Source organism: Vidua macroura, chromosome 12 (genome assembly GCF_024509145.1).
Source record: "Vidua macroura isolate BioBank_ID:100142 chromosome 12, ASM2450914v1, whole genome shotgun sequence".
In the NCBI taxonomy this organism is placed as follows: Eukaryota; Metazoa; Chordata; class Aves; order Passeriformes; family Viduidae; genus Vidua; species Vidua macroura.
The window spans coordinates 21,996,368-22,020,591 of record NC_071582.1 but is presented as its reverse complement, the minus strand read 5'-3'; the positions used below and the strand labels follow the sequence as shown (position 1 = coordinate 22,020,591).

The 24,224-nt window shown below is 54.5% G+C and overlaps 2 protein-coding genes across 4 annotated transcripts; both read left to right on the top strand.

Annotated features, from left to right (window-relative positions):
- Positions 1-86: 86 nt before the first annotated feature.
- On the top strand, positions 87-7,919 carry CTSH (cathepsin H). Its single transcript, XM_053987908.1, has 12 exons — positions 87-248; positions 407-438; positions 523-628; positions 721-791; positions 1,191-1,295; positions 1,560-1,646; positions 2,201-2,256; positions 3,403-3,484; positions 3,561-3,629; positions 4,196-4,302; positions 5,984-6,109; positions 7,081-7,919. The coding sequence occupies exons 1-12, from the start codon at positions 173-175 to the stop codon at positions 7,154-7,156; spliced, it is 993 nt and encodes a 330-aa protein (XP_053843883.1). The 5' UTR covers positions 87-172; the 3' UTR covers positions 7,157-7,919.
- Positions 7,920-8,350: 431 nt separating this feature from the next.
- Positions 8,351-23,430, top strand: BLM (BLM RecQ like helicase). Of its 3 annotated transcripts, none has more exons than XM_053987904.1 (21): positions 8,351-8,463; positions 8,539-9,143; positions 10,177-10,357; positions 10,704-10,819; positions 11,152-11,284; positions 12,192-12,910; positions 13,595-13,771; positions 14,091-14,209; positions 14,860-14,973; positions 15,768-15,866; positions 15,955-16,103; positions 16,401-16,507; positions 17,249-17,409; positions 17,881-18,076; positions 18,812-19,002; positions 19,877-20,024; positions 20,359-20,558; positions 21,305-21,497; positions 21,628-21,750; positions 22,067-22,274; positions 23,105-23,430. In XM_053987904.1, the coding sequence occupies exons 1-21, from the start codon at positions 8,366-8,368 to the stop codon at positions 23,286-23,288; spliced, it is 4,221 nt and encodes a 1,406-aa protein (XP_053843879.1). In that variant the 5' UTR covers positions 8,351-8,365; the 3' UTR covers positions 23,289-23,430. The 3 variants fall into 3 exon arrangements, with proteins under 3 accessions (XP_053843879.1, XP_053843877.1, XP_053843878.1); XM_053987902.1 differs by having other exon boundaries at positions 8,366-8,463; positions 10,707-10,819; XM_053987903.1 differs by having other exon boundaries at positions 8,366-8,463; positions 22,070-22,274.
- Positions 23,431-24,224: the final 794 nt, after the last annotated feature.

The window sequence follows — 24,224 nt, the reverse complement described above, 5'->3', positions numbered from 1 at the left end:
TACCACGCCCAGTGCCACGCCCACCTACCGCCCCGCCCACCCCGCCCCTTGTCCCGCCCCCTGGCAGCGGCTCGGCCCGGTTCGACTCCGTTCGGCCGCGCTCGGCTCGGCTCGGCCCGGTTCGGCTCCGCCCCGCCCCGTCCGTCCCGGTTCGGCCCGGCCCGGCCCGGCCATGGGCTGGCCCGTGCTGCTGAGCGCGGCCGCGCTCCTGGCCGCCGCCGCCGCCGCCTGGGAGCCCTCGGCCGAAGGTACAGGGGCACCGGGAGGGCAGGAGGCGATTGGCCCGGGCCGGCACGGCTCGGCTCGGCTCGGTTCGGACCGGGCTCGGCCCGGCCCCGCGGTGCAGCGGGAGGCGGCGGCAGAGGCGCGGCGGTGCCGCCGCTGACGCGCCCGTTCTCTCCCGCAGAGGAGCGGCTCTTCAAGGCCTGGATGCTGCAGGTGAGGCTCGGGCCGGGCCGGGCCGGGCCGGGCCGGGCCGGGCCACCGGAGGTCGGGGTGCGCTGACGCGCGGTGTCCCCGCAGAACAACCGGCGCTACGGCCCCGAGGAGTACCCGCGCAGGCTGCGCGTCTTCCTGGGCAACAAGCGGCGCATCGAGGAGCACAACGCCGGCAACCACAGCTTCCAGAGTAGGAGCTCCGAGCCCCGCCCGGCCACGGCCCGTGCCGGCTCCGAGCGCCGCGCCTCGCTGAGCCAAGTGTCCCCTTTCTCCCCCTTCTAGTGGGCCTGAACCAGTTCTCGGATCTGACCTTCGCGGAGTTCAAAAAGCTGTACCTGTGGAGCGAGCCGCAGGTAAATGCTGGCAGCGCAGGTGGGCAGGGAGGGAGGGGGTGCAGGTGCCCCCCTGAGGGGGTTCTGCGGTGACCTGCAGCCGCTGCTGGGCCAGCGCCGCTGGCTGTGCTGCCTGCAATCCGCTGGGATCGGGTCACATCGTGTGTGCCAGCGCTGGGGGAAGAGCGAGGTGAGCCCTGTTCCCCGCCCTCCCGGCTTTCCCTGCCTCCAGCCCAGCTGTCCCTTCTGCTGGCAGCTCCCTGAGCACTGGGGCACGGCAGCCAGGGCTGCAGGCTGCTGGTGACTCCCTGCCGCAGTGGCCAGTGTGTGTGGGATGGTCGCCAGCCCTCACCCCGGGAGGGTGGCTGTCATGGGCCACTGGCCTGGCGGCTCGCCACAGCCCTCCCGCCCCGCTTGCAGAACTGCTCAGCCACCAAGGGGAACTTCCTGCGCAGCTCTGGGCCGTATCCCGACTCCATCGACTGGAGGAAGAAGGGGAATTTCGTGACACCCGTGAAGAACCAGGTGAGGGGCGTGTGGCACGGCCAGAGAGGGGCCGATGGCTGCGGGCAGGCGCTGTGCCCGAGGAGCAGTGCTGGGTGCCCGTGCCAGGGGGGCTCCCCCGGAGCCGTGCCGTGCCTGCCGTGTGCCCCGGCAGGGGCTGAGCAGGAGGCCAAGCCCAGCTGCTGGCAGGGAGCTGGGGCTCTGCGCCGCTGCCCTGCCCCGGCGTTCTGGGGAGGCTGCTGAGCTGCAGCACCTGGAGCAGTTCCTCTCCCGTTCCTCATGCAGGGTGCCTGCGGGAGCTGCTGGACCTTTTCCACCACGGGCTGCTTGGAGTCTGCCATTGCCATTGCCACAGGAAAGCTGCTCTCTCTGGTGAGAGGTGTTCCTGGGCTTGGGCAGAGCCCTCTGGGGAGCAGCATGGAGCCAGAGGGGCTGGAGGCTGCTGGGAGCAGGCGTGGGGAAAGAAGCCGTGCCTGGCCTTGCCCGCCAGCCTCACTGCAGGCAGCACAATGTTGATTTTTCAGCTCCCAGAGGATTTCTGTTCCTGAAGAACTAGAAAGACAGTAGCCACTTACACAACTTAGCAAAATAACTGAGGGTTGGGTGTGTTAAAAACAAACCTGACCTTTGGAAGACATCTCAGCCAGTCCTTCTAGGGGGGGGATGGATTCCTGGCAGGCGTGAGGAGGAATGCCTCTGGCAGCCAGGGCATCCCAGGCTGCTGGCTCCAGGTCTTCCTTGTGTGCCTCCCTGGGACATGGAGCCATTTCCAGGTGACTCCCTCGGGTAAACCAGTGCTGTGGTGGTCGTTCCAGCCAGCTGCACAGATCAACCAACTCTCAGTTCCTGCTGTGCAGTTGCTTTTTGTGTCACTGACTCTGAGCACAGCTGTGGGACAATCACTGACTCAAAACCCTTCTCCGCAGGCAGAGCAGCAGTTGGTTGATTGTGCCCAGGCCTTCAACAACCACGGCTGCAGTGGGTAAGTCAGAGAGGGTCAGAAAGAACAGAAATTAGAGTATCTTGCCTCCTGTGGTGGACAGCCTTCCTCCAGATGTCGTGTCAGGATCCTTCCACATTATGGAATGGCTTTTGTCTTCCCTTGGCTGCAATGTGTCAGGGAAAGCAACTTTGGATTTGGTTGCTTATTTTAATTTCACCCTCTCAAGAGGTTAGGATGTTTCACTAAATCTCCAGCATTTCCCAACCTCTGTCGTTCCTCGTTAGTTTTTATCTGAGACGTTTCTCACACGGCAGCCATAGGCTGGGCTCTGATGGGCTCTGGGACAGCAAGGGGACTTCTGGCTGTTGTTCTGCCCCGGGTCACGCGCGCCTCGTGGCACCCTGAGGAACCCACAGAAACTTTAGCTTCCCCTTTGGGAAGTTCCTCCTGGCTTTGCTAGAGAAGGCAGACGATAGAACTTTCTGACAACTTCTGTTTTCTGAGAGATAAGCTGTCCTAGAGGGACGCTCGGAGCTGAGCAAAGCCACTCTTGGTGCTTTTTATTTTCCTTGTGACTCCTCCTTAGGCGTTTCCACATCAGCACTCCCTGATCATCTCTCTTTTCTTCCCTCCTGAGATGTGCTTCTGGAAGGTGGCCAGGGAAGGGAGCAGCTGCGTGCTGGAGATGTGGGTGTCTCAATGTCCCCCAGCCAGGCTGGGCAGAGGGCACCAAAAAAGCATGGTGCCTTTCAGCATGCGCCCCTGGTGCTGTGTGGGCCAGCTGACCTCACAGCATCGGGGCTCCTGGTGTTCTTCTCCACCTGGAGAATGAGGTGTGACCATGCCAGACGGCCCAGGCAGGGAGATGCTGCAGGCACAGACTGGAGTTTGTGCCTCTGCAGGCTCTGGGATAGTCACTGCCCTTCCCCATCTCCCTGGCTGGTGGGAGTGGTGTGCAGAGCGGGGAATGTTGATGGCTTTGCTCTGCAGAAGCTGCAGCCTTACCATCCAAATTCATCATTGTGGATATTCTCTGTTCAGTCAGAGAGAAAAAGAGAAAGATTTCTGCCAGGCTAAGCCTGGGAAAAATCTTCCTCCTTTTCTCTCTGACTGAACTGAGAATATCCACACATCAGGACCATCCTGATGAGCTGCTAGCATCCTAACGGAGCTGTTGTCCCGCAGGGGCCTGCCGAGCCAAGCCTTCGAGTACATCCTGTACAACAAAGGGCTCATGGGGGAGGACAGCTACCCCTACCGGGCCAAGGTACTGCAGCACAGCCCGGCGTGGTGGCAGAGCAGGGCCTGGCACAGGCTCCCACAGCTCCTCTCTGTCCCCACAGAACGGCACCTGCAGGTTCCAGCCGGAGAAGGCCATTGCCTTTGTCAAGGACGTGATCAACATCACGCAGGTGAGGCCCCGGGGCTGCGTCTCCAAACTGCCAGGGCTGTGCCAAGGGGAGCTGCTGGCATGCCCAAGGTGTGCTGGGCTCAGCAGCTGCAGCTGCAGCCTGTGTGCTCCTGAGAGAGCTGCTGGGCACACTCCTGCTCCTGCAGCTGCAGCCTGTGTGCTCCTGAGAGAGAGAGCTGCTGGGCACACTCCTGCTCCTGCAGCTGCAGCCTGTGTGCTCCTGGAGAGAGAGAGAAGCTGCTGGGCACACTCCTGCTCTCCTGCAGCCTGTGTGCTCCTGAGAGAGCTGCTGGGCACACTCCTGCTCTCCTGCACACCTTTTGGAAGGTGGCACCGAGGAGGTGCTGGAGCCAAAACACACAGGCCCTGGGTTCCTGCCTGCTTCCCACAGGAGGTGCCCCTCCAGGCTGGGACAGAGTCCCAGTTCTCCTCTTGCAGCTCAGCACTGGGTTCCTTGTCCTGCAGCACACCAGGGTCATCCATCCCCCTGTCCTGGCTGCTGGGCCTGGACTGTCCCAGCACAGCCAGGAGAGGATGGGGAGGATGACCCTGGATCCTCTCTTGCAGTATGACGAGGATGGCATGGTGGAAGCTGTGGGGAAGCACAACCCAGTGAGCTTTGCCTTTGAGGTGACGAGTGACTTCATGCACTACAGGAAAGGAGTGTATTCCAAGTGAGTGTGTGACCCTCATTTGGTGAGGTGAGGGCAAGGGGAACGTGTGGGGCTGGAGTCACGTGCACCCCCGTTTCTCCTGCTGGATGCAGGAACACTGCACTGCATTCTCACACTTCTTTTGAGTAGAAAATAGAAAAAAAAAAAGAGTGAACAGAGCCTTGATTTACTGGTTCCTGAGGGGATGAGAGTGCAGCACAGGGAGGAGGGCTGCAGGCTAGGAACCTGTCCAGCCTGGAGACCAGGTTGAGGGGGAATGAAGGTCAGTGAGTCAGGCAGCTTGGGAGACTCTCTGCAGCTCACCGCGGGGCTGGGGCTGTCCCAGGGCTGCTCTGTGTCTGGGCTGGGACAGGGGCAGCTGTGGAACACATCTGGTTGCTTGGGGTAAGCCCCGGCCAAGGAGGATTTTCCGTGGTATCAGGGCAGCTCCCGCAGTGCCAGAGCTCAGAGGGAGGGGGTGAGAAGGGCGGCTGCCCTCACCCTGCCCTGCACCTGAGCTGGCACCTGGGCAGGTTGTGCTTTTCAGCAGTGCTGCTCTCCACAGGGCAGCTCCTGCAGCACCTCGCCTCAGTCCTGCCACGTGGTCGGAGGAAAAGAGAGAGAAAAGCCAGCTTGGGACACGAAGCAAGTCTCGAGCGTGGGGCCAGCTCCGTGGCCAGGGCAAAAAGCCCTTGGGAGGCTGATCAAAGCTGAGAGCTGAGCGAGGCAGCGCAGACACTGTTGCCCAGCAAGGGGGAAAGCGTGTGTTTGCAGAAATAGAAAAATACTTTGGAGTAATGAACCCTCAGACACGCAGAGCTGCAGGGAAAATGCAGGGGAGAGGCTGAGCCTGAGGGATCTGCCCCAGGGAGCGCTCAGGAAGGAGCAGGTGGTGATTCCAGAGGCTTTGCTGGGCCAGTGGCCAGTGAAGCCAGAGGTCAGTGCCAGCCCTGGGCAGGTGTGAGCTGTGAGGGCAGGGACGTGGTCAGAGGAACACGCCAGGAGCAGTTATCCTGTGGATTTACAGTCTAAGGTGCATTTGAAGTCAGAGTGCATGGAATAATTGGTGCTCCAGTGCTTTCAGCCCAGAGCAGCTCTTAACAGATCGAAAAAAAGAAAATCTGAGGTGGATTATTGATATTTTCCTGTGAAACAGCTTGAAAAATGTTTAAAAATAGGTGCTCTTGACATGGGAGCATGTACCATGAGCTGGCTTCTTTCACACCACAGGCAGCAGCTTTCAGCAAGTGCAGTTTAAAGGTTCAAAATTTAGAGGGAACACATATTTAGACCCAAGAGCTCGCTGTTCCTGTGCAAAACATGAAGCAATGCCCTTGAATTTCAGGGCAGTACATACCAGCACTAAGAGCTGCTGGTTCCAAGAGGGAAAATTCCTTTGCACTTGTAGGAAAATTCCTTTGTAGGAAGTGGGAAGTTCCTTTGTGTTCCAAGTGGGAAAATTCCCTTGTAGCTTGGCTTGGTGGGCCAGGAGCTCAAAAGTCCATGGATCCCCTAACTCCAGATATGGCTGGTAACTTCAGAGTGGGAAAACACAGCAGTGTCTCCCTTCCGTGCCTTCCCTCCCTCTCTGGGGTCCAGAGCACCCCCCGGTTCTGTCTGCGGAGTGTGGTCAGGAGTGCTGGCCCGACCAGCCCCAGGCTAAGTGCAGGCTCACAGCACAGCCGCGTTGTCTCCCCTGCAGCCCCCGCTGCGAGCACACCCCTGACAAGGTGAACCACGCCGTGCTGGCCGTGGGCTACGGAGAGGAGGATGGCACGCCCTACTGGATCGTCAAGAACTCCTGGGGCCGCCTGTGGGGCACGCAGGGGTAAGGGGTGCCGCTGCCCACCGCGCTCTGCCTGCGCCTGGGGACAGGCCCCGCGGGCTGGGCTGCCCCCCACCCTCAGCCCCAGGCCACCCTCAGCTCTCCAGCTGAACTCTGGCACCTGGGAGGGCACGGGGAATGGTGCCAGGCTGGGCAGGGACACGGCTCACCGAGCCAGGCCTGGGGTCACTGCTCCAGCAGAGCCTTGGCTCAGTGCAGCTGCTGAGTGCCCAGGGCACAGCCAGCATGTCCAGAGCTGCTGGTTCCCTGAGGTGCCCAGGGCTCAGGGCTCATCCAGCCTCTCCAGAGCTGCTGGTTCCCTGTGGTGCCCAGGGCACATCCAGGCCATCCAGAGTCCCTAAATCCCCGTGGTTCCCAGGGCACAGCCAGGCTGCCCAGAACTGCTGGTTCCCTGAGGTGTCCAGGGCACAGCCAGCCTGTGCAGAGCCCTTGGTTCCCCCGAGGTGCTCAGGGCACAGCCAGGCTCTCCAGAGCCCCTGGTTCCCCCGAGATGCCCAGGGTACATCCAGCCTCTCCAGAGCCCCTGGTTCCCCTGAGGTTCCCAGGGCTCAGAGCACAGCCAGGCTCTCCAGAGCCCCTGGTTTCCCAGCTCCTCCCTGCTGGTCACACAGCCAGGGAGCACAGCCTGTGCCAGGAGTGAGATCCCAGCTTCACGAGTGTTCCCAGCTGCACGCGGGACGCTCGGGAGTGCGATGTGGATTCTGGTTCCTTCGGGGTGGGAGGGGCAGGGGATGGCACTGCCTGCAGAGCTGAGGGGGAAGGGGCCTCACAGCCCAGGCGGTGCCACCCTGCCATGGCAGGGACACCTGCCACCGCCCCGGGTGCTCCCAGCCCCGTCCAGCCTGGCCTGGGACATTCCGGGGATGCAGGAACAGCCACCTGTGCCAGGGCCTGCCCCCCCTCACCTGCCACGCGAGGGAACGCTCCCGCACAGCCACTCCCATCTCTTTCAGGTACTTCCTCATTGAACGAGGCAAGAACATGTGTGGTCTGGCCGCTTGTGCCTCCTACCCCGTTCCCCGGGTGTAGCACAGCGCCGGGGGACGGGGCTGGAGCGGCTGCGGGGCTGGGTGCCGGCAGGGGGGAGGCGGGACGCGGTGCCCCGCCCGCCTGCCGGAGCTGCCACCTGCCGGAGCTGTCACCTGCCGGAGCTGTCACCTGCTGGAAGTGTCACCTGCTGGAAGTGTCACCTGCCGGAAGTGTCACCTGCCGGAAGTGTCACCTGCCGGAGCTGTCACCTGCTGGAAGTGTCACCTGCCGGAGCTGTCACCTGCCGGAGCTGTCACCTGCCGGAGCTGTCACCTGCCGGAGCTGTCACCTGCTGAAAGTGTCACCTGCCGGAGCTGTCACCTGCGGGCCCTTGGCTCGCACACCGCTGCTGCGCCCGCCCGCTCCAGCCAAAGCCCGGCGTGCCCCCTGCCCCTGCCACGTTCCCTGCTCCTGCCGCCGCGCCCAGGTGTGCCCAGGTGTGCCCAGGTGTGCCCAGGTGCGCCTCCAGCCGCCTGTCCCCACCTGTGGGCAGCAGCGGGACCGCCCGGGTGCCCGGACACCCCGCAGGCTCCGGTTGGAGCGCCCCCCGCCCCTCGGGTGGATCTTTTTTTTTTTTTTTTTTTTTTGCAATCACCAGGTGTCAATTTTAGCGATTTTAAAATTTTCTTTGAAGGTAATCTCCCTGTTCTTTGAAGGAAGGATGAGTGAGTGCTGTGATTTGTACACTTTTACCGATTTTCATGAAATGCCTGCTATATTTTGTATTAAAAACCAGGGTGTTTTAATGCACGTAGAGAAGAAACGGGTGATTTTTCTTTAACCCACCAGCGAAGACGCCAGAGCCTCGGTGCCGCTTCTCACCAGGCGCTGGGGAAATGAAGCCGCGTCTCAGCAGGGGCCTTGTGTTATCTCACAGTGGGATCTCTCACTGACAATAAAGCTGCCTCGCCACCGGAGCGCTGCGCCGCGACCTCTGAGCGGGGCCCGGGCCTCCCGGCGCGGGTAGCACCGTGCGAAGCGCCGAGTGCTTCTGGGGGGCGCGGAGCGGCGCTGAGGCGGCGGCGGGCCCGGCCTGAGGGCGGCGCCGCCATTTCCGGCACCACTTCCGCCGCGGCGCCCGCGGGCGTCACTTCCGCCCCGTCCCTTCCGGCCAATGGGGGACCGGGGGCGGCTTTGGCGCCGAATGCGAAGCGCGGGCGGGAGGCGGCGGGCGCGCAGCGCGCCCCCTGGCGGCGGGGCGGCCCCGCGATGGCGGCCGTGCCGCAGAACAACCTGCGGGAGCAGCTGCGGCGGCACTCGGCCCGCGGGGCCCTGCGCGCCCCGGGCCCGCCGCGGGACCGCCCGCCGTGAGTACCGCGCCCGGCCGGCGGGGCGGGGCGGCCTCCGCGGCCGGGGAGTGACGGGGGCTCGTCTCCTTGCAGGGGCTTCACCTTCAAGAAGGCGCCCCGGGGCCTCGGCGCCGCCGCGGTGCTGAGGGACAAGGACGTGAACGCCTCGCTGGCGCTGCCCGCCTCGGCTCCGCCGGACGCCAAAGCGCCGCCGCGGGGCTGCGTTCCGCCCCGCAGCCCCGGCCCGCGGCCCGCCTGCGCCCCGCCGAGCCCCGCCGGGCCGGCCAAGAGCCCCGCGGCTCCCGGGGCGAGGCCGGCGGGCGCCGCTCCCGCCGGGAACGCCGGCTCCGCGGCCGGCCCCGTCATCACCATCGGCGATGAGTGGGATGACATCGACGACTTCGACCTGTCGGGAATCGAGAGGAAGTTCTCCCGGCCGCCCGTGGTGTCCCCCCGGGGGCCGCCGGCCCGCCGCAGGGAGCCCCCGCGGCCGAGCCCCGGCCCGGCCCCGCGCGGCTCTCCCGGGGCCGCGGGGCCCGGCGGCGCCGAGGCCGAGCCGCGGCCCTGCTCGCAGCGCTCCGCGATCTGCCTGGAGGACCCGGCTCCCCGCAGCGGGAGCTCGGCCGCGGAGCCCGGCGGCGGGGCGGGGGCTCCTGCCGAGCCGGCCCGGCATGCGGACGGCGGCGCGGCTCGCCCAGGTAACGGCTGTGAGAGGCACGGAGCTGCGGGAGCAGCCGTGTCTGCAGCCAGGGCCGGGCAGCGATCACGGGGAGCCTCTGCTCGGCACTGGCAAAGCAGCCCTGGTGCCGCTCCGGGTACCCGCAGCCTGGGAGCGGGGCAGCGTTCTGCACTGAGGTTACGAGACTCGTGGCCTTCCTGAACCAGTCAATAATTCTATAGGGGTGTTAAGGAGAGAAAAGCACTTAGAAAATTCATACAGGAGAGACATAAAGTCATCTTGCACTTAAATGAAATATTGAACCAGAAAAGGTGATGGCTCTCCATTTTTAACACAAACATAAACACCACAAAAGAACTCCAACACTCAGTTATGATCGCAAAATTCCTTCCTGTCGTTGCCTTGGCAGCTCTGTCCCACAGAAGTTCTTTATTTTAGATTCCTTACCCGCTGTGTTTTGAAACTTTGGACTTTTATTTGGGAAATTAACATGTTTGTGCAACTGAATAACATCAAAGAGTGTTCTGGGATGCTGCCCTTACACTGAGTGGTGAAAAGATTTGTGAACTGTGTTTCTGCTCTTTTCCTTTCTCTATGAAATTAGAAGTTAATGATATTGACCTCTCTTTGTAGGATTTGTCTTTTAAGACACAATACATGTTCATTTGCCTTCCAGTTCCAGTACAGGGATTGTGCCAGCTGATGACTCTGCACTCTTTTAAGGCTAGGATTTAATATAATAGGAGCTTTTTATAGAAACAGGTTTTTATAGAAAACTATTGCAGAAAAATAGACCTCTTCAGTGTTTCACTTCTGCCAGGGACGGGTGACTGTGGGTGTAGCTGTATCAGTTTTCCACTTCAGCGAGGGTTTGTGGGGATTTGTCTGTCTGTTTTAATGGGGGAGAAAAGGGAGCAGCCAGTTCTATCCTTTAGAAGTCAGCAGCTGTATCAAAGGAGTGTTTTGAAATCTGGCTGCTAATCTCCCCCCCTGGTTTGTGGCAGGCTGAGTGTGCAGTGTTGCCCAGCAATATCAGTGCCCTTCTCTTGCAGCTGCTGGTGCTGAAGGGGGTCAGGGCCAGGAGCCACCGAGGGCTGGGAACAGCTCCCCAAAAGTGGACGAGGCCACCTGGCCGTGGGCAGGTGCTGAGCTCGAGGAGGATGACCTGGACATCATCCCTCCCTCCCCTGAGGAGGAGCTGCCTGCCTTCTCCCCCTCTGTACAAAGTGCCAGGTAATCAGAGCTCGCTGCTGAACCATCTGGTGTGTGAGTAGAAAAGTACCAAAAGCACCCCGAAACTCCTGCTTGTCAAAGAGGCACACACTGAGCTTGTGTCTCTGCTGCTCGGCAGGTTGATGGCTGGCAGCTGCAATTAATGTTTTATCAAATACCAGTTTTGTGTGGCTTTCACTCCAGAAAAAAGCAGAGTGACTTTGGTAGTGGGATGGGAGAAAATTCCACACGTTGGTACACGGGATGAGTGGCTGCTCAGCTCTTCAGGAATTTACCTTTTCCACACATCTTAAATCCCTCAGTTTACAGAGATCTGTATTTTCAAGGCTTTTTCTTTTGGTGTTAGCAGTGTTTTCAGAGACTCCCCCACTGGCGGAAGGTGCACAGCTGGCAGCTCCGAGGCCAGGCAGGAGAAAGTTCCCACAGCACATCCTGGAGGTGATCCCAGTGCAGGGGATTCAGGTACACAAAATGGTTTGGAATTTCATCTGTCTGATTTTGGGGATAGTTTGCAACTATTTATTATCCTGTGTAATCCAAGAACATTACCTAACAGATGGAGAGTTGACATAAATGGTTGGATTATAGACAGGTAATAAAAGACAAGGGCAAAAATATGTATTCACTGAGTTCCTGCACACAGACACAGTTTCTTTATGCACACGGACTAAAAATATATTGGAAGTGAATTGTCTAGACTGATTTACTGCAGTGCACTGTCCTCTGGGAGAGTGGTATCCTCTTGACACCTGTTCTGATGACAATGACTGTGCTGAGCTCCCTCCCTGTGGCAGGTGAGGCCGTGCCTGTGGCCCCGCGGCTGTACGGAGTCATGGAGGCCATCTGTGAGCTGGTGGATGCCATCCCCCTGCAGGAGCTGCAGGCCCTGGGCTGTGCCCGAGCCCTGCTGCAGCACAGGGAGCTCAGGTAGGCGGGAGCAGCTCCGTGAGGGGCAGGGAGCTGCCTGCAGGTGTCCCCAGCACACTGGAGAGCGAGGCAGGAGGGGCTTCAGGGAGCTTGGAGCACTGACAGAGCGAGGAGCAAAATGCTGCCGGTGTTAGGGGGCCCTGTGTGCTGCCAGAGGGAGGATCCAGTTCCACAGGCAGCCTGAGGAGGTGCCTGGCACCAGGTGCTTCTGCACCCACAGGTGATGTGATGGCACCTGCCAGGTGTCTCCTCAGCTCTCCTGCCAGGGCCGTTCAGCTGGTGTTGTCTCCCCTCTCGCTGGCTGCAGGGGTGGTGATTTCTCCTGTTATCCCTGAACTTGTCATCTTCCAATGGAATTATTGCTGCCACACCCTGCTGCTCTGTCTGCTGCGCCATCTGATGGCACAATGCCTGGACAAAGTATTGGCATTTGGGGTTTTGGTTAGATTCTTCCTGGACTGGGACCATGAGCTTCTGTAAATGCTCTCAGTACAACAACTTATTTTATTTCTCATTGCTGTAGTCAGACATAGTCTTTAGAAAGTACCTAATAACATGATTTGGTTCAGGCATACTTTTAACTTCAGGTTTTGCCTCTAATGATTTATTTTTTATATTCTACCTTGTCTGGATCTGTTCCTTGCTTTTAGTAATTCTTTTATATTGTGTCTGTAGCGATGATGTCACAGTTTTGTCATTAGTTTCTTCTGGTGGTAGTCTCTCTTCCCTAGATTTGTTTGAAATCATTTTCAAACATGGTGACTCAGAACACGATGGAATCACCATATGTTAAGATGTTTAATAGCAGTGAGACAAAACTGTTTAATGAATGTTGTAGAACTTGGTAAATCATTGCTTGTGACTAAATATATATATTTTTCGTTCTTCTTTCCCTTATCTCTCCCAGGAGAAAACTGCTGGCTAATTCTGTCAGTTTGAACCAAAGTGGCATGAACACCACTTTTCCTAGAAGCTGGAAGTCTCCCGTGGAGCAGGGCCCTCGTGTGTGTCCTGGTGCAGGTCCAGGTTCTGGCCCAAGCTGGAGCTTCAGTTCTGACAGAAACTCCCCCAAATCCACGAACCTCCCATCGGTGCTTTCCGTTCATTCCAGCAACTTTTCTGCCAAAACAAACCAAACCTTGGACAGCTCCTGTGCTTCAGAGCAGAGTGCTGAGGAGATGCCCTGCCCAGGCACTGCAGAGCTGCCTTGTCCCAAGGGAGGTGGCAGGGAGGGAGCTTCCCTCAGGCTCAGCCTCCAGTCCTGCGACAGCAGCTGGGACCGGAGTCCAGGAGCGAGGAATGGGATCCAGCCCCTGAGCAGCACAGCCCTGAGGGGCCGGAGCACAGCTCCCAGTGCCAGTCCTGCAGGGAGCAGCTTGGGTGCAAACGATCCCGACTTGGAGCTGGATGCCTTTGACATCGATGACTTGGATGAGGACTGGGAGAGCTCGCTGCCCGCTCCGGCCGCCGCCGCACCGGCCGCGCCGCTGTGCCCGCCTGTCCCGAGGGGGCCACCTGCCAAATCCCTCTTCTCCAAGATCATGTCCAGAGCCAAAGGGTCGGCTGTGGGATCCAGTCCTGCTGCTCCAAAGCCAGGCCTCCCGATGGCAACAAAGAACCATCCAGGTGAGCTATACTCCTGAGGATTATTGAGATTTTCCATTTTTAAATTCTTATTTTGAGTCTAAGACCGAGTAGTCGCTACAGATTACATCCATGTCTTTTGTTTCTGTGGAAGTTTCTTTTGGTTCATTTTTTGCAAAGTCGTCTTGGGGTTTTTTTCCCTCTAAATAATGCCAGACTTGAATATTCCCTCCCTGTGCAGGTTTCAGGCTGCTGGAAGATGAAGCTGCTAAAATTGGAAATGAGGGTGTTTCTGTGTTTTAGTTAAATAATGAGTCTGCAGCTTTTGAGTCAAAGCTGTACAATGGTTTTCACTGCAAAATGTTCCAAAATAGGTTTGTGGAAGCAAACTCAGTCCCCCTGGGGCCCAGGGTTGGTCAGTGTCATTTCAGGTTAATGTAGGGACAGGCTGGCAAAAAGGGAGGTGAAAATCAGAGTCACAGAATGGTTTAGGGTGGAAGAGACCTTAAATCCCGTCCAGTGCACCCCTGCCATGGCAGGGACACCTCCCACTGTCCAAGGGTGATCCAAGCCCTGCCCAACCTGGCCCTGGGGCACTACCAGGGATCCAGGGGCAGCCACAGCTGCTCTGGGCACCTGTGCCAGGGCCTCACACCCTCCCAGGGAGCAATTCCTTCTGTAACTCGATGTCATAACTTATTCTAATTACATTTTTTTGTCTTCCAGATCCAGTGGTTCATAACCCAGCGCTGGAGCGTTTCAGGGGTATGAAATTTCCCCATTCTGCAGAAATGATGAATATATTCCACAAGAAGTTTGGACTGCACTGTTTCCGGACAAACCAGCTGGAGGCCATCAATGCTGCTCTGCTGGGGGAGGATTGTTTCATTCTCATGCCCACAGGTACAGGGTACACACCTGCAGCTCCTTTTGCAAGCTTTGGGACCAGCTTTTCTCTTCCCCTGTGCCTTTGAGCTGCTGGTATTCTGTGACTGCAGGATTTCAGGAGTTGCACTGGGGTATTTTGAGTGAAGGGATTGAATTTATACCTTCCTTAAAAATTCACACAGTAACTCTTTCTTATCCTACAGGTGTCATTTAGTGGCAGGCATTGGTAGAAACGTACTGTTTCCAAAAGTGCTGTAAAATGGGAAATAAGGAGGGGTCTCCATCCCTTTTCTCTTGCTACCCAGCACTTACTGTGTTGTGTCTCCCCTCACAGGAGGTGGGAAGAGCCTGTGCTACCAGTTACCAGCCTGTGTCTCTGCCGGGGTCACCATCGTTATTTCTCCGCTGAGGTCGCTGATCATCGACCAGGTTCAGAAGCTGAAGACTTTAGATGTAAGTTCCAGCAGCTTCATTGAGTGAAGCTGCAGGTAACTGGATTAGAAATCTGAAATTTTACAGCAAATCTTGTGTCTCCCAAATGTAAACTGCATAAATAGGTTAGATGGACACTGTGAACAGCACAGGAAGTTGCCTGGGAAGAGCTAAATTGGATGAACTTGAATATCTTGGCGGTGTGACCGCTGGATTTATTGCTGCTCCTGGTGTTGGGTGTTGGAGCTGTGTTTTTCAGAGCAGGTTCTGGTTCTGAGGTACTGAGAATTGTGATCACTCACCTGCACAGGAGCAGCCTGACTCTGCAGTGGGAATGAGCCCCAGGAGTTCCTGAGTTAGGGGGGTTCTGGAGGTGCTAAACATCTTTGGAAACATGATACACAGAGCAGAAATGCAGGTGCAGGAGATCACAGGATGCCAGAATGGTTTGGGTTGGAAGAGATCTTAGAGTTCCCCTTGTTTCACCCCTCACCACAGGCAGGGACACCTTCCCCTAGCCCAGGGTGCTCAGATGTGTGCTCCAAACCTGTGTTCCCAAGGCTGACTGCTTAGGAACTGGTTTTGTAAGGAGAGATGGAGCTACGTTTGGAGGTTCTTCTGTTTTGCATGTAATAAAACTCAATATATGTATTTATAATTTTTTAATATAGATTTCTGCAACATACCTGACTGGTGACAGAACAGATGCTGATGCCTCAAAAATCTACATGCAGCTGTCAAAGAAAGACCCTGTCATAAAGCTGCTGTATGTCACCCCTGAGAAGGTTTGTACTTCATCTTCAGTTGTAAAACCATAGGGGCTACGAGGAGGGGATTCCTGTGAGGTGCTAAAAAACTGCACTCAGAGTAGGCTTCTGGGGAAAAAAATGCTGAGTTTTAGATAACTCATTAAGAATCTATGCAGATGTAACTAATTTCAATCAGTAATTAGCCAAGAATAAGAACTGAATGTATCTGTAAAATGTAAATTCCTAAAACAAGGTCCCATGCCCAGCTGTTTGAATCTATCTTGATAAACATTAGTGTTAATCACTGTCCAGTAGCTACTAAATCCACACTGCTCTGAATAGGGTAATACAGGAAAAATGCTGCATTGTCAGGGTGATAGGAGATTGTCAGAGCTTGCCTTGGGCTGCATTATATGCTGCCTTAAAAATATGTTATTGCACGAGAGCTTTGTAAGAGGGGGCAGGTTAGTGTGCTGGTTGTTTCTCTCTTCAGCGTTATTTTTCTGTGTTTTCTGACATACGTAATTTAAATTTACTGAAATTTCCTCAGAATGAGGGGCCTTGGGATAGGTGATCCCAGCAGTTTACTGAAATTTCCTCAGAATGAGGGGCCTTGGGATAGGTGATCCCAGCAGCTGGTGGGAATCCCACAGCAGCAGCTTGGTTAGAACGCAGCTGACTGGATCACCTCTGTGCCTTGAGGACTCGGCTGCGCAGTGCAGGGTGGTTCTGCAGCGTAGGACACTTGTTTCTGTACTCTCAGCCAGGCCAGCTGACACTTTTAGCCCAGGTAAAACAGGCTTTCCTTTGCCACTGGTGGTGTGTCCCAGGTGTGTGCCAGCAGCCGCCTGATGTCCGCCCTGGAGAACCTCTACGACAGGAAGCTCCTGGCACGTTTTGTCATTGACGAGGCCCACTGCGTCAGCCAGGTAAAACCTCCCCTTGTTTTCAGGAATGCCAGCAGACTTGAGTTGCAGCATTTTACTCAGCTGCACTTAAATTGTGTTTTCCAACCAGTGGGGCCATGACTTCCGACAAGACTACAAGCGCCTGAACATGCTCCGCAGGAAGTTCGGCTCCGTGCCCATGATGGCCCTCACTGCCACTGCCAACCCCCGCGTGCAGAAGGACATCCTGAACCAGCTCGAGATGCTCAAGCCACAAGTGTGAGTTGCTCAGCAGGTTTCTGAAACCGTTTGGTTAGTGCCACAGAAGTTTTGAGTGGAAAACTTAGTGAAGTAAAAAAAGCCTCACAGGCCCATCTGAAATCCTTGCGTAGCTGTATCCGATGAAACGAAATTAAATTAAATGCGTGCATGGAATTTAATAGGAGGTAGATAAAAATATTAACATAAGAAACAAAAAAGCTTGCCAAGCCCTTCCTTGCACGATGAGGGAAGCTGTTTAACACAACCTAACTGTACCCATAAGGCTGACGAGCACCATGAACTGTCACATTTCAGGTTTACAATGAGCTTCAACAGGCATAACTTGAAATATGATGTGTTGCCCAAGAAGCCAAAGAAGGTGGCGATGGATTGCTTGGAATGGATTAAAAAATATCACCCCCGTGAGTACTCAGCAGCATGTTGCCCTTTTCACGAGCCACTTCTCAAAGCAGTAAAAGCTTTTATAATGCTGTAATAGTGATATATTTACCGGAAAAGCAAGATGAAGGTGAAGTGATGTTACTGAAAATCGGAATCAGATTTATGTGCGCTCTAAAATTGAGAATTTAAGTTAAGATGGAAAAGTAAATTATGGTGATGCTCTTGAATAACCCTTCTGGAGCCTGCAGAGTTTTTAGGATCATGTCTTCAGAGCATAAAAGTCACCCAATATCTTAATTATTTAATTGCGTTGGTCTGCTTATCTGTATTTCCCCTTGAAGCTATCTTCAGAGATTCCCATCTTTCTAGGCTCACTTTGGAGTCCTGCAGCTCCTGCTGCTGGAACTGGATTACACCAAGCTCCCTCAGAGCTTCTCCCAGGCTGTACCCTCAGAGAGCATTTGCTGGACTGCTCTAACTCTTGAATTATATAGGTTTTGTTCATGTATTCTAAATCCTGAGATTGCACAATACTGATGAGGAAAACATTTCATTGCACCTCACCAAAAGCCCAAAAGGACTGTAGGAAAAACTGTCAAGACTATCTGATACTAATAAAATAAGTTCTGTAGTGGAGCAGTTATATCTTTGCTCTTATCTTTATTCCAGCGGGGAGAGGTCGGTGTCTGCTTGGCAGGTTGAGCAGGGAAAGGAAATAAAACAGTATTGTAGTTCAGATTTCATTTCCCATCTCTTTGCAGATGACTCTGGGATAATCTACTGCCTTTCCCGGCACGAGTGTGACACCACAGCAGCCATCCTGCAGAAGGAGGGGCTGGCTGCCCTGGCCTACCACGCCGGCCTCACCGATTCCAACAGGGATCTTGTGCAGCAGAAGTGGGTTAATCAGGAGGGATGCCAGGTGAAGGAAAACCGGGAGGAAAAGGGAAGAAAATCTGGGCACTTTTATCCCTCTTGGCCTGGGAAATAATAGGGAAGTTGTGCAGTGTTATCACCACGTGCAGTGTTGAATAACTGATCCCAACAGACCTGCTGGGGCACAGCAGCCACCTTTCAGTGGGAATTTTGTGAGTGACAGCTTGTAGCACTGTACCGAGGCATGCTACTCCAGCACGGAGGGCCTGAGCAGTGCTGCAGGGCTTCAGAAACAGCTCCTGGCACACTGCTGTGCAGAGGCTGGAATTTGGGCTTTTCCTGTGTCTGGAGTGGCTCCTCGGAGAGGAGGGGAGGTTGTTGCTGGTTTGTACTTGTTCTGCACGTTACAGCTGAAGTTCTGGGTCCTCCAGGTTTGCTAATCCAGGTCACTCGTCTGCAGCGTTGCCAGGAGTGGTTTCCATAATGTGTGACTAGGACTTTATAATCTCCTTCCCAGGTGATATGTGCAACAATTGCCTTTGGAATGGGCATTGACAAGCCCGACGTGCGCTACGTTATCCACGCCTCCCTTCCCAAATCCATCGAAGGTTACTACCAGGAGTCTGGCAGAGCTGGCAGGGATGGAGAGATGTCCCACTGCCTGCTCTTCTACAGCTACAGTGATGTGACCAGGCTGAGAAGGCTCATCCTGAGTGAGTTCTCCTCTGGGAACTTGGAGGTGACATTACAGCAGTCACATTGTCACTGGTCTCATTTAGCCTGTGTTACTTCTCTTTTACAAGTGCCATGGACAGTTCAGTATTGCAGGGAGGGGAGAACTGGGTATCCTTACCTGGATGGTTTTCATTCAGGTGTCAGGAGCAGGACTTTTGTCACTTGAACTTAATTTTAGTCAAAACCACTTTGGCTCACAGAATCATGCAATTGTTAAGGTTGGAAAAACCTTTAAGATCCTCAAATCCAACTGTCAGACCAACTCCACCCCGCTGTTCACCACTAAAACTGGTCCTCAAGTGCCACATCCACATATTTTTTGAGCACTTCCAAGCATAGTAACTTCATTCAGGGCATCCTGTGCCAGGGCTTTGCTACCCTTTCTATGAAGAAACTGTTCTTGATATCTAATCTAAACCTCTCCTGACACAACTTGAGGCCACTTCCTCTCATGCTGTCGCGCTTACCCTTCTCTTGGCTTTTGTCATTCTAGCCTTATTTCCCTGCTCCAGTTCTCTAAAACTTCAGAGATAAAATCTGTCCTACATGTGTTCTGTACTAACCCACTCATCTTTTCTTGAGCAAAGCCAATATTGCGTTTTAAGCCAAGCCTGTATTGTGGGTTTTTTAAGCAAAGCCAGTTTTTTTTCAATGGTCCATGGAAACACAGAGGTGCAGCTTTAACAAACACCACTGAATTTGCTGTGTTTCAGTGGAGAGGGATGGGAACAGCCACACGAGGCAGACCCACTTCAACAACCTGTACAGCATGGTGCACTACTGCGAGAACGTGGTCGAGTGCCGCCGCGTCCAGCTGCTCGCCTACTTCGGGGAGACCAACTTCAACCCCACCTTCTGCAAGGATCACCCAGAAGTGATTTGTGACAACTGCAGTAGAAAGAAGGTAAACCCCACAGGTTTTATTTGTAGTGGTGTTAAACTGAGTTTGCATTTAGCTGCATCAAGAAGTGGTTACACGACCTTTGGGAAGGCAAATGGAGAAAATTAATAAAAGTCCTGTGTTTTTGTGATGCTTCCTGGTATTTTCAGGGTTCAACCATGGACTTGTGATGCTCCTGTTCCTGTCAGAGGCATAAGGATGTTCCTGGTAGGAGGCAGGAGCTCAGATCAGATCCACTGCAGTGACTATGGGGAAATCCCTTCAGCTGCTGTCCCGGTGTTTTCAGGGCAGCTCTGTACTGCCAGAGCAGCATGAGGGCCACATTAGGTGTGCACTGCTGAAGGTGGTCCAAACATTTGGGGTTATGCAAACTTAGTAGCAGGAGCAGAAGGGAAGGCAGCTGTGGAGGCCAACAGGAAAGGGATCCTGATCAGTTTTGTACCTGTGGATATTGTTTCTCTGCTCTGTGTTTGAAGCATTCCCTTATACAACTGTGCTTGGAACCAAATTTGACGAGGATAATGCATATTTAGTCTCATTCTAATGTTCTAGAGCATGGCAGGATAATTACAGGATTGCTTTCCAAATGATTTACCTCGATTCCCAGTATTTACCCAGCAATCTTCCACCTCACTCTACACAAATAACCCCAGGGACATTATATACAGTCAGCTGGACTGGTTTTGTGTTGCCACATCCAGAATCCTGTGACTGCCTCGCTGTAGGTTTCTAACTAGGAAATCACGGTTTCTTTATTTGGAGCAAACTCCATTCACAGCTGAGAAAAGCTCAATCATGAAAACTGAGGTTGCCAGTGACAACTTGGATTAGGGCAGAAGCACGTAATGGCACGTCCTAATCAGGTCTGACTTAACAGGATTATAAATCGCGGAACGTGACCGAGGATGTGAAGGGCATCGTGCGGTTTGTGCGCGAGCACTGCGGGCAGGCGGGGCGGATGAACGGCAGGAGGAACCCAGGCTCTGGCAGGTACACCCTGAACATGATGGTGGACATTTTCCTAGGTGAGTCTGTTCTCCCAGAAACTCCTGAATAACCTGGTGCACAAATCCCCGACCAGGAATCAAGAGGGTTGTGCAATGCCAGCAGGTGTTTAAAAAAAACGTTTATTTTGCAAAGTTAATTTTCCCAAGAATCTTTTGGTGGTAAGTCATCCAAAATAAATGAAACTGAAGATTTAATCCATTTCAGGTTGCTGTAGTGATAATATTGGTTTTCCAGTGTTTAAAGGCTTTTTTTGACTGTGAATAGACTGCCTTGGGAATCTCCCACAAGTCTGTAAATGCATGTACATGGGCTTTGTGAGCACGGGCTCATCCTATGCTTTCTGCTGCACAGGTTCAACGAGTGCCAAGATTCAGTCTGGAATATTTGGGAAGGGGGCTGCCTATTCGAGGCACAATGCCGAAAGGCTGTTTAGAAAACTGGTCCTGGACAAGATCCTGGATGAGGATTTGTACATCACAGCTAATGACCAGGCAGTGGCATATGTCGTTCTGGGAGAGAGAGCTCAGGCTGTGCTGGATGGGTCACTCCAGGTGTGCAACTATTTAATTTCTTGAAGGCGTTGTTTTAAGGAAGGTGCTGCAGTTTTTCTTTAGCATATCCCCTCGGGTAGCTTAAACACAGTTTGCCTCCAGCTGAACTAACATCTGGTAGATGCGAGGAACAAAATCCAACACGTGTGATTCCTAGCCCAGTATTCCAGTAAGAATGTTGTGGGGCAAAAAGTGAGTTTGAGAGGCTTGGAGAGGTCTAAATCTTTGTCTTCTTCCCCACCCATCTGATTCCTGCTGGACAGGGAAGTAAAGTTCTGACCCCCACAGAAAGATGGCTAAGAAGAGAAGGAAGAAGAACCAGCAGTCCCTTCTTCATTTTCTAGTGTATATTTTCCTAGTCATTGGTGGGATCTGATGGAATAGGCACTTCGTGAAGGTCATGGAACAGTCCCAGGTTTCTTGAGGCAACACCTCCTCTGCCTTAGTGCTGTGTTTGGAGCAGGACAGAGCCCTCAGCATTACCCCAGTGGCCTCTGGTTGAAGCCAGCTGGGAACTGGGCTCTTGGGAGGTTTCCCTTCTCTCTAAACTCTGCCAGCCCTTTGTAGAAGAAATTGGGGTGTGGTTGAGTATCCTGCAAAAACTTACTTTAAAAGTGTGTGCTGGGTGAAGAGCTTTTTTTGGTCCGTCAGAGGATACTCCCTGTTTCCTGCGCTGTGTTCCTGTGTTACCAGTCAGGGTGTGCAGGAGCTCCCTGGCAGCAGTTACGGATGGCTCGTTTTAACAGGTGGAGTTCCACGAGACAGAGAGTGCCAGTGCCATCAGAAGGCAAAGGGCTTCCATGGCAAAGATGTCCCAGCGGGAAGAGGTGGTTAAACAGTGCCTCAGTGAACTTACAGACACCTGCAAGACCCTGGGCAAAGTCTTTGATGTGCACTACTTCAATATTTTCAGTACTTCCACCCTAAAGAAAATAGCAGGTAAGGTCAGGTTTCTCAGAAGTCCTTTGGGGTTTCTACGTAGAGGGGCGTGGAAAGGAATTTCCTTCAGGGTATCTTTGTAAAAAGTTATTTGTTTGACATGCCTGAGGGGTACTTTGTTGTGCTGCAGAAACCTTGTCCTCAGACGTGGAGGTGCTGCTGCAGATCGATGGTGTCACAGAAGACAAACTGGAGAAATACGGTGCAGAAATAATTAAAGTGATGGATAAGTACTCAGAATGCTCCATCCCAGGTGTGCTTTGTACCTCAACCTGTACTTCCTGTTCAGTGCCTTCCTCTCCTCCTCTAGCAGATGGTTGATTTGAAAGTTACCATGACTTAATCACAAATAACTTAATTTTTACAGTTCATTGATTTCAAAAGGGAGCAGTCACTTTCAGAACACACCAAAGTCTTTCTGCCTCCCCACTAGAGATAAATTCAGGGTTTATCCGAAAAACTGGGGATGGGGCAGTGCAGAGGAGGTGAGGAACAGCCAGGACAGATGCTGTGACACCACCAGTGTGTTCTGGTCATACCTGACCGAGTTCGTTTTCCCTCTCTGCCAGAAGATGCTGCCTGCCCAGGTGGGGACACAGCCACGGGGAGCACGGGCTCGCTGGGGAGCGATGGGGAAGCAGAGGATGCAGGCACAACCTCCAGCTATTTTGGCAATAACTCAAGCCAGAGGAGGAAAAGGAAGCGGCCGCCAACCTCCAGGGACTCCAAGAGGAAAAAGACTGGTGGTGGTGGCAGCCAGCAGTTCCACCCCAGAGGGTACGTGCCTGGGCTCACTCGTCACTTCTCTTTGCACAGGGATGATCCCAGAACTGCAGTTAGCCCGCTGCAGTTTCTTGGGTGTGGGCTTAAATAATGATGTTAAAATTATCCGGGTGCCTGGTCAGAACTGCTCTGCTGTGCTTTTCTGCATGCTTGCTTTTTAAAGCTGGTGAGGAAGGATATTTAACAGTTGTCCTCACACTTGACTGCTGCAGGCTGTGCAGGGAGCACGACATTTCAGTGCTCTGCCATAGCTAGCATTAGCCAGCTCACCAGGTTCCTTGCTTGAAATGATAAAGAGGTCTTAAAACTTTGAACATTTGATGGAATGAACTTCAGCCCCTTGTTAATTCAGATTCTCCTTCTGATTGTATCATGCAAAGCAACACCTGCACCTGCTGTTGGTTGGTCTTGAGCTTCTTGGGCAGATCTGCTACTTCCCAAGGATTTCCCCTTCCCTGCCCCAATTTTTGTCATTCTGCTCCCTGGTTTTTGTATCAAATGGTTTTCCCAGCCCAGCAGGTTTTGTCCCACCCTTGGCACTTTGCCATCTACTGGAATATCTGTCATTAGCAGCTGCTGCCTCTGAAGTGTCACTTGCTGCTGCTGCTCACCCTTGGGTACATCCCAGAGCAACAGCTGTACTGTTTGCATTTCAGAGGTCGTTTTGCAGCCATGTGTGTTAAAAAAAAAAGAAGTAAATTTTACAAAATGAGTGTGTAGTCCCCTAGAAAATGCAGTGGTGGTGCCTGTGTGAGCGCAGGCCGGTGCAGGGGCCAGGGCAGGTGCCACAGGTGTCTCACACACACCTTCTCTGATTTTTGCAGTGGCTACAGCAGGTACAGAAGGACCAAGAAGCTGCCGAGTTCGAAGGCTCCAGCTTCCTCTGGTGCCAGCTCCGTGTCCTACAGCGTTGGTGGCACACAGGGAGCTGCTGGGAAGCTGGCCATGATGGCACTGCCCAAACCCAAATCCAGGAGCTTCCTTCAGCCTTCGTATTCCATACTTTAGCTGGGAAATGCAATTTCTGGATGAATTTCCCGAAGATGGAATCGCTGTTTATTAAATTTTTGTTTCATTTGCTGCTGCTGAACTTTCTGGGACTTGTGTATTTGTCGAGTACAAAAGCTCACATTAAATAAGTATTTTTTAACTTGTCCGTTTACTTGTGCCTTTCTGCTTGTGAGTGGTTCTAGGAACTCTCCCCTGCTGGTGACGCTCTTCCCTGTGATCCTGCTTTACAGCCCCCTCAGGGACGTGATCGTGACCACAGCTGCTGGGGGCTGCATGTCCCCAAAGCTGCGGCTGCCTCTGCCCTCGCTTGCCTCTGTCCTGCCTCAGTGCTCCAGAGCTGGGAGCTGGGCTGCTGCTCTGGAAAGAGCAGGTTGGGAAGGAGAATGAATGTTTTTAACGTTCCTATTTGATTCCCCACATCCTGGGACTGGGAGTGTCTAACCCTGCCCAGGGTGTGTTTTTTTTTCACTTAATCTTGTTTCCTTGTTAAACCGAGATGTTGTCAGTGCCGTGGCACAGGCCGCGGGAGCTGCCCTCGGCCCAGGCGGGCGGTGCCGGTGTGAGGGCGGCTGTGCCCCGGGCAGGGCAGGGCAGGGCAGGACGAGCCCTTCCCCTGCGCGCCCGGAGCCCAGCATTTCATCCGCTGCTCCTGGGCAGCGAGTCCGCACGGCTGGGCGTGGGACGGACCTTAAAGCCCATCCCTGCCACGGCAGGGACACCTTCCACCACCGCAGGCTGCTCCCAGCCCCGCTGTCCAGCCTGGCCAGGGGTCCAGGGGCAGCCACAGCTGCTGTGGGCACGCTGTGCCGGCGCCTCGCCCCCTCCCAGGGAGGGATTTGGCGGCTCCGCGGCTGCGGGTGCCCTGCGGCGGCGGCGGCCCGGGCGGTGCCGGCGCTGAGGGCGCTGAGGGCGCTGAGGGCGGGCCCGGCCGCG

What these genes read in the sequence shown, in the direction of transcription:
- CTSH (XM_053987908.1), top strand. Translation starts at nt 173, where the DNA reads ATGGGCTGGCCCGTGCTGCTGAGCGCGGCCGCGCTCCTGGCCGCCGCC. An exon ending in AACAACCACGGCTGCAGTGG is followed by an intron (nt 2,257 to 3,402) that starts GTAAGTCAGAGA and finishes GTTGTCCCGCAG; the next exon opens with GGGCCTGCCGAGCCAAGCCT. An exon ending in CGCCTGTGGGGCACGCAGGG is followed by an intron (nt 6,110 to 7,080) that starts GTAAGGGGTGCC and finishes CATCTCTTTCAG; the next exon opens with GTACTTCCTCATTGAACGAG.
- BLM (XM_053987904.1), top strand. Translation starts at nt 8,366, where the DNA reads ATGGCGGCCGTGCCGCAGAACAACCTGCGGGAGCAGCTGCGGCGGCAC. An exon ending in CCGCCGCGGGACCGCCCGCC is followed by an intron (nt 8,464 to 8,538) that starts GTGAGTACCGCG and finishes GTCTCCTTGCAG; the next exon opens with GGGCTTCACCTTCAAGAAGG. An exon ending in TTAATCAGGAGGGATGCCAG is followed by an intron (nt 17,410 to 17,880) that starts GTGAAGGAAAAC and finishes TCTCCTTCCCAG; the next exon opens with GTGATATGTGCAACAATTGC.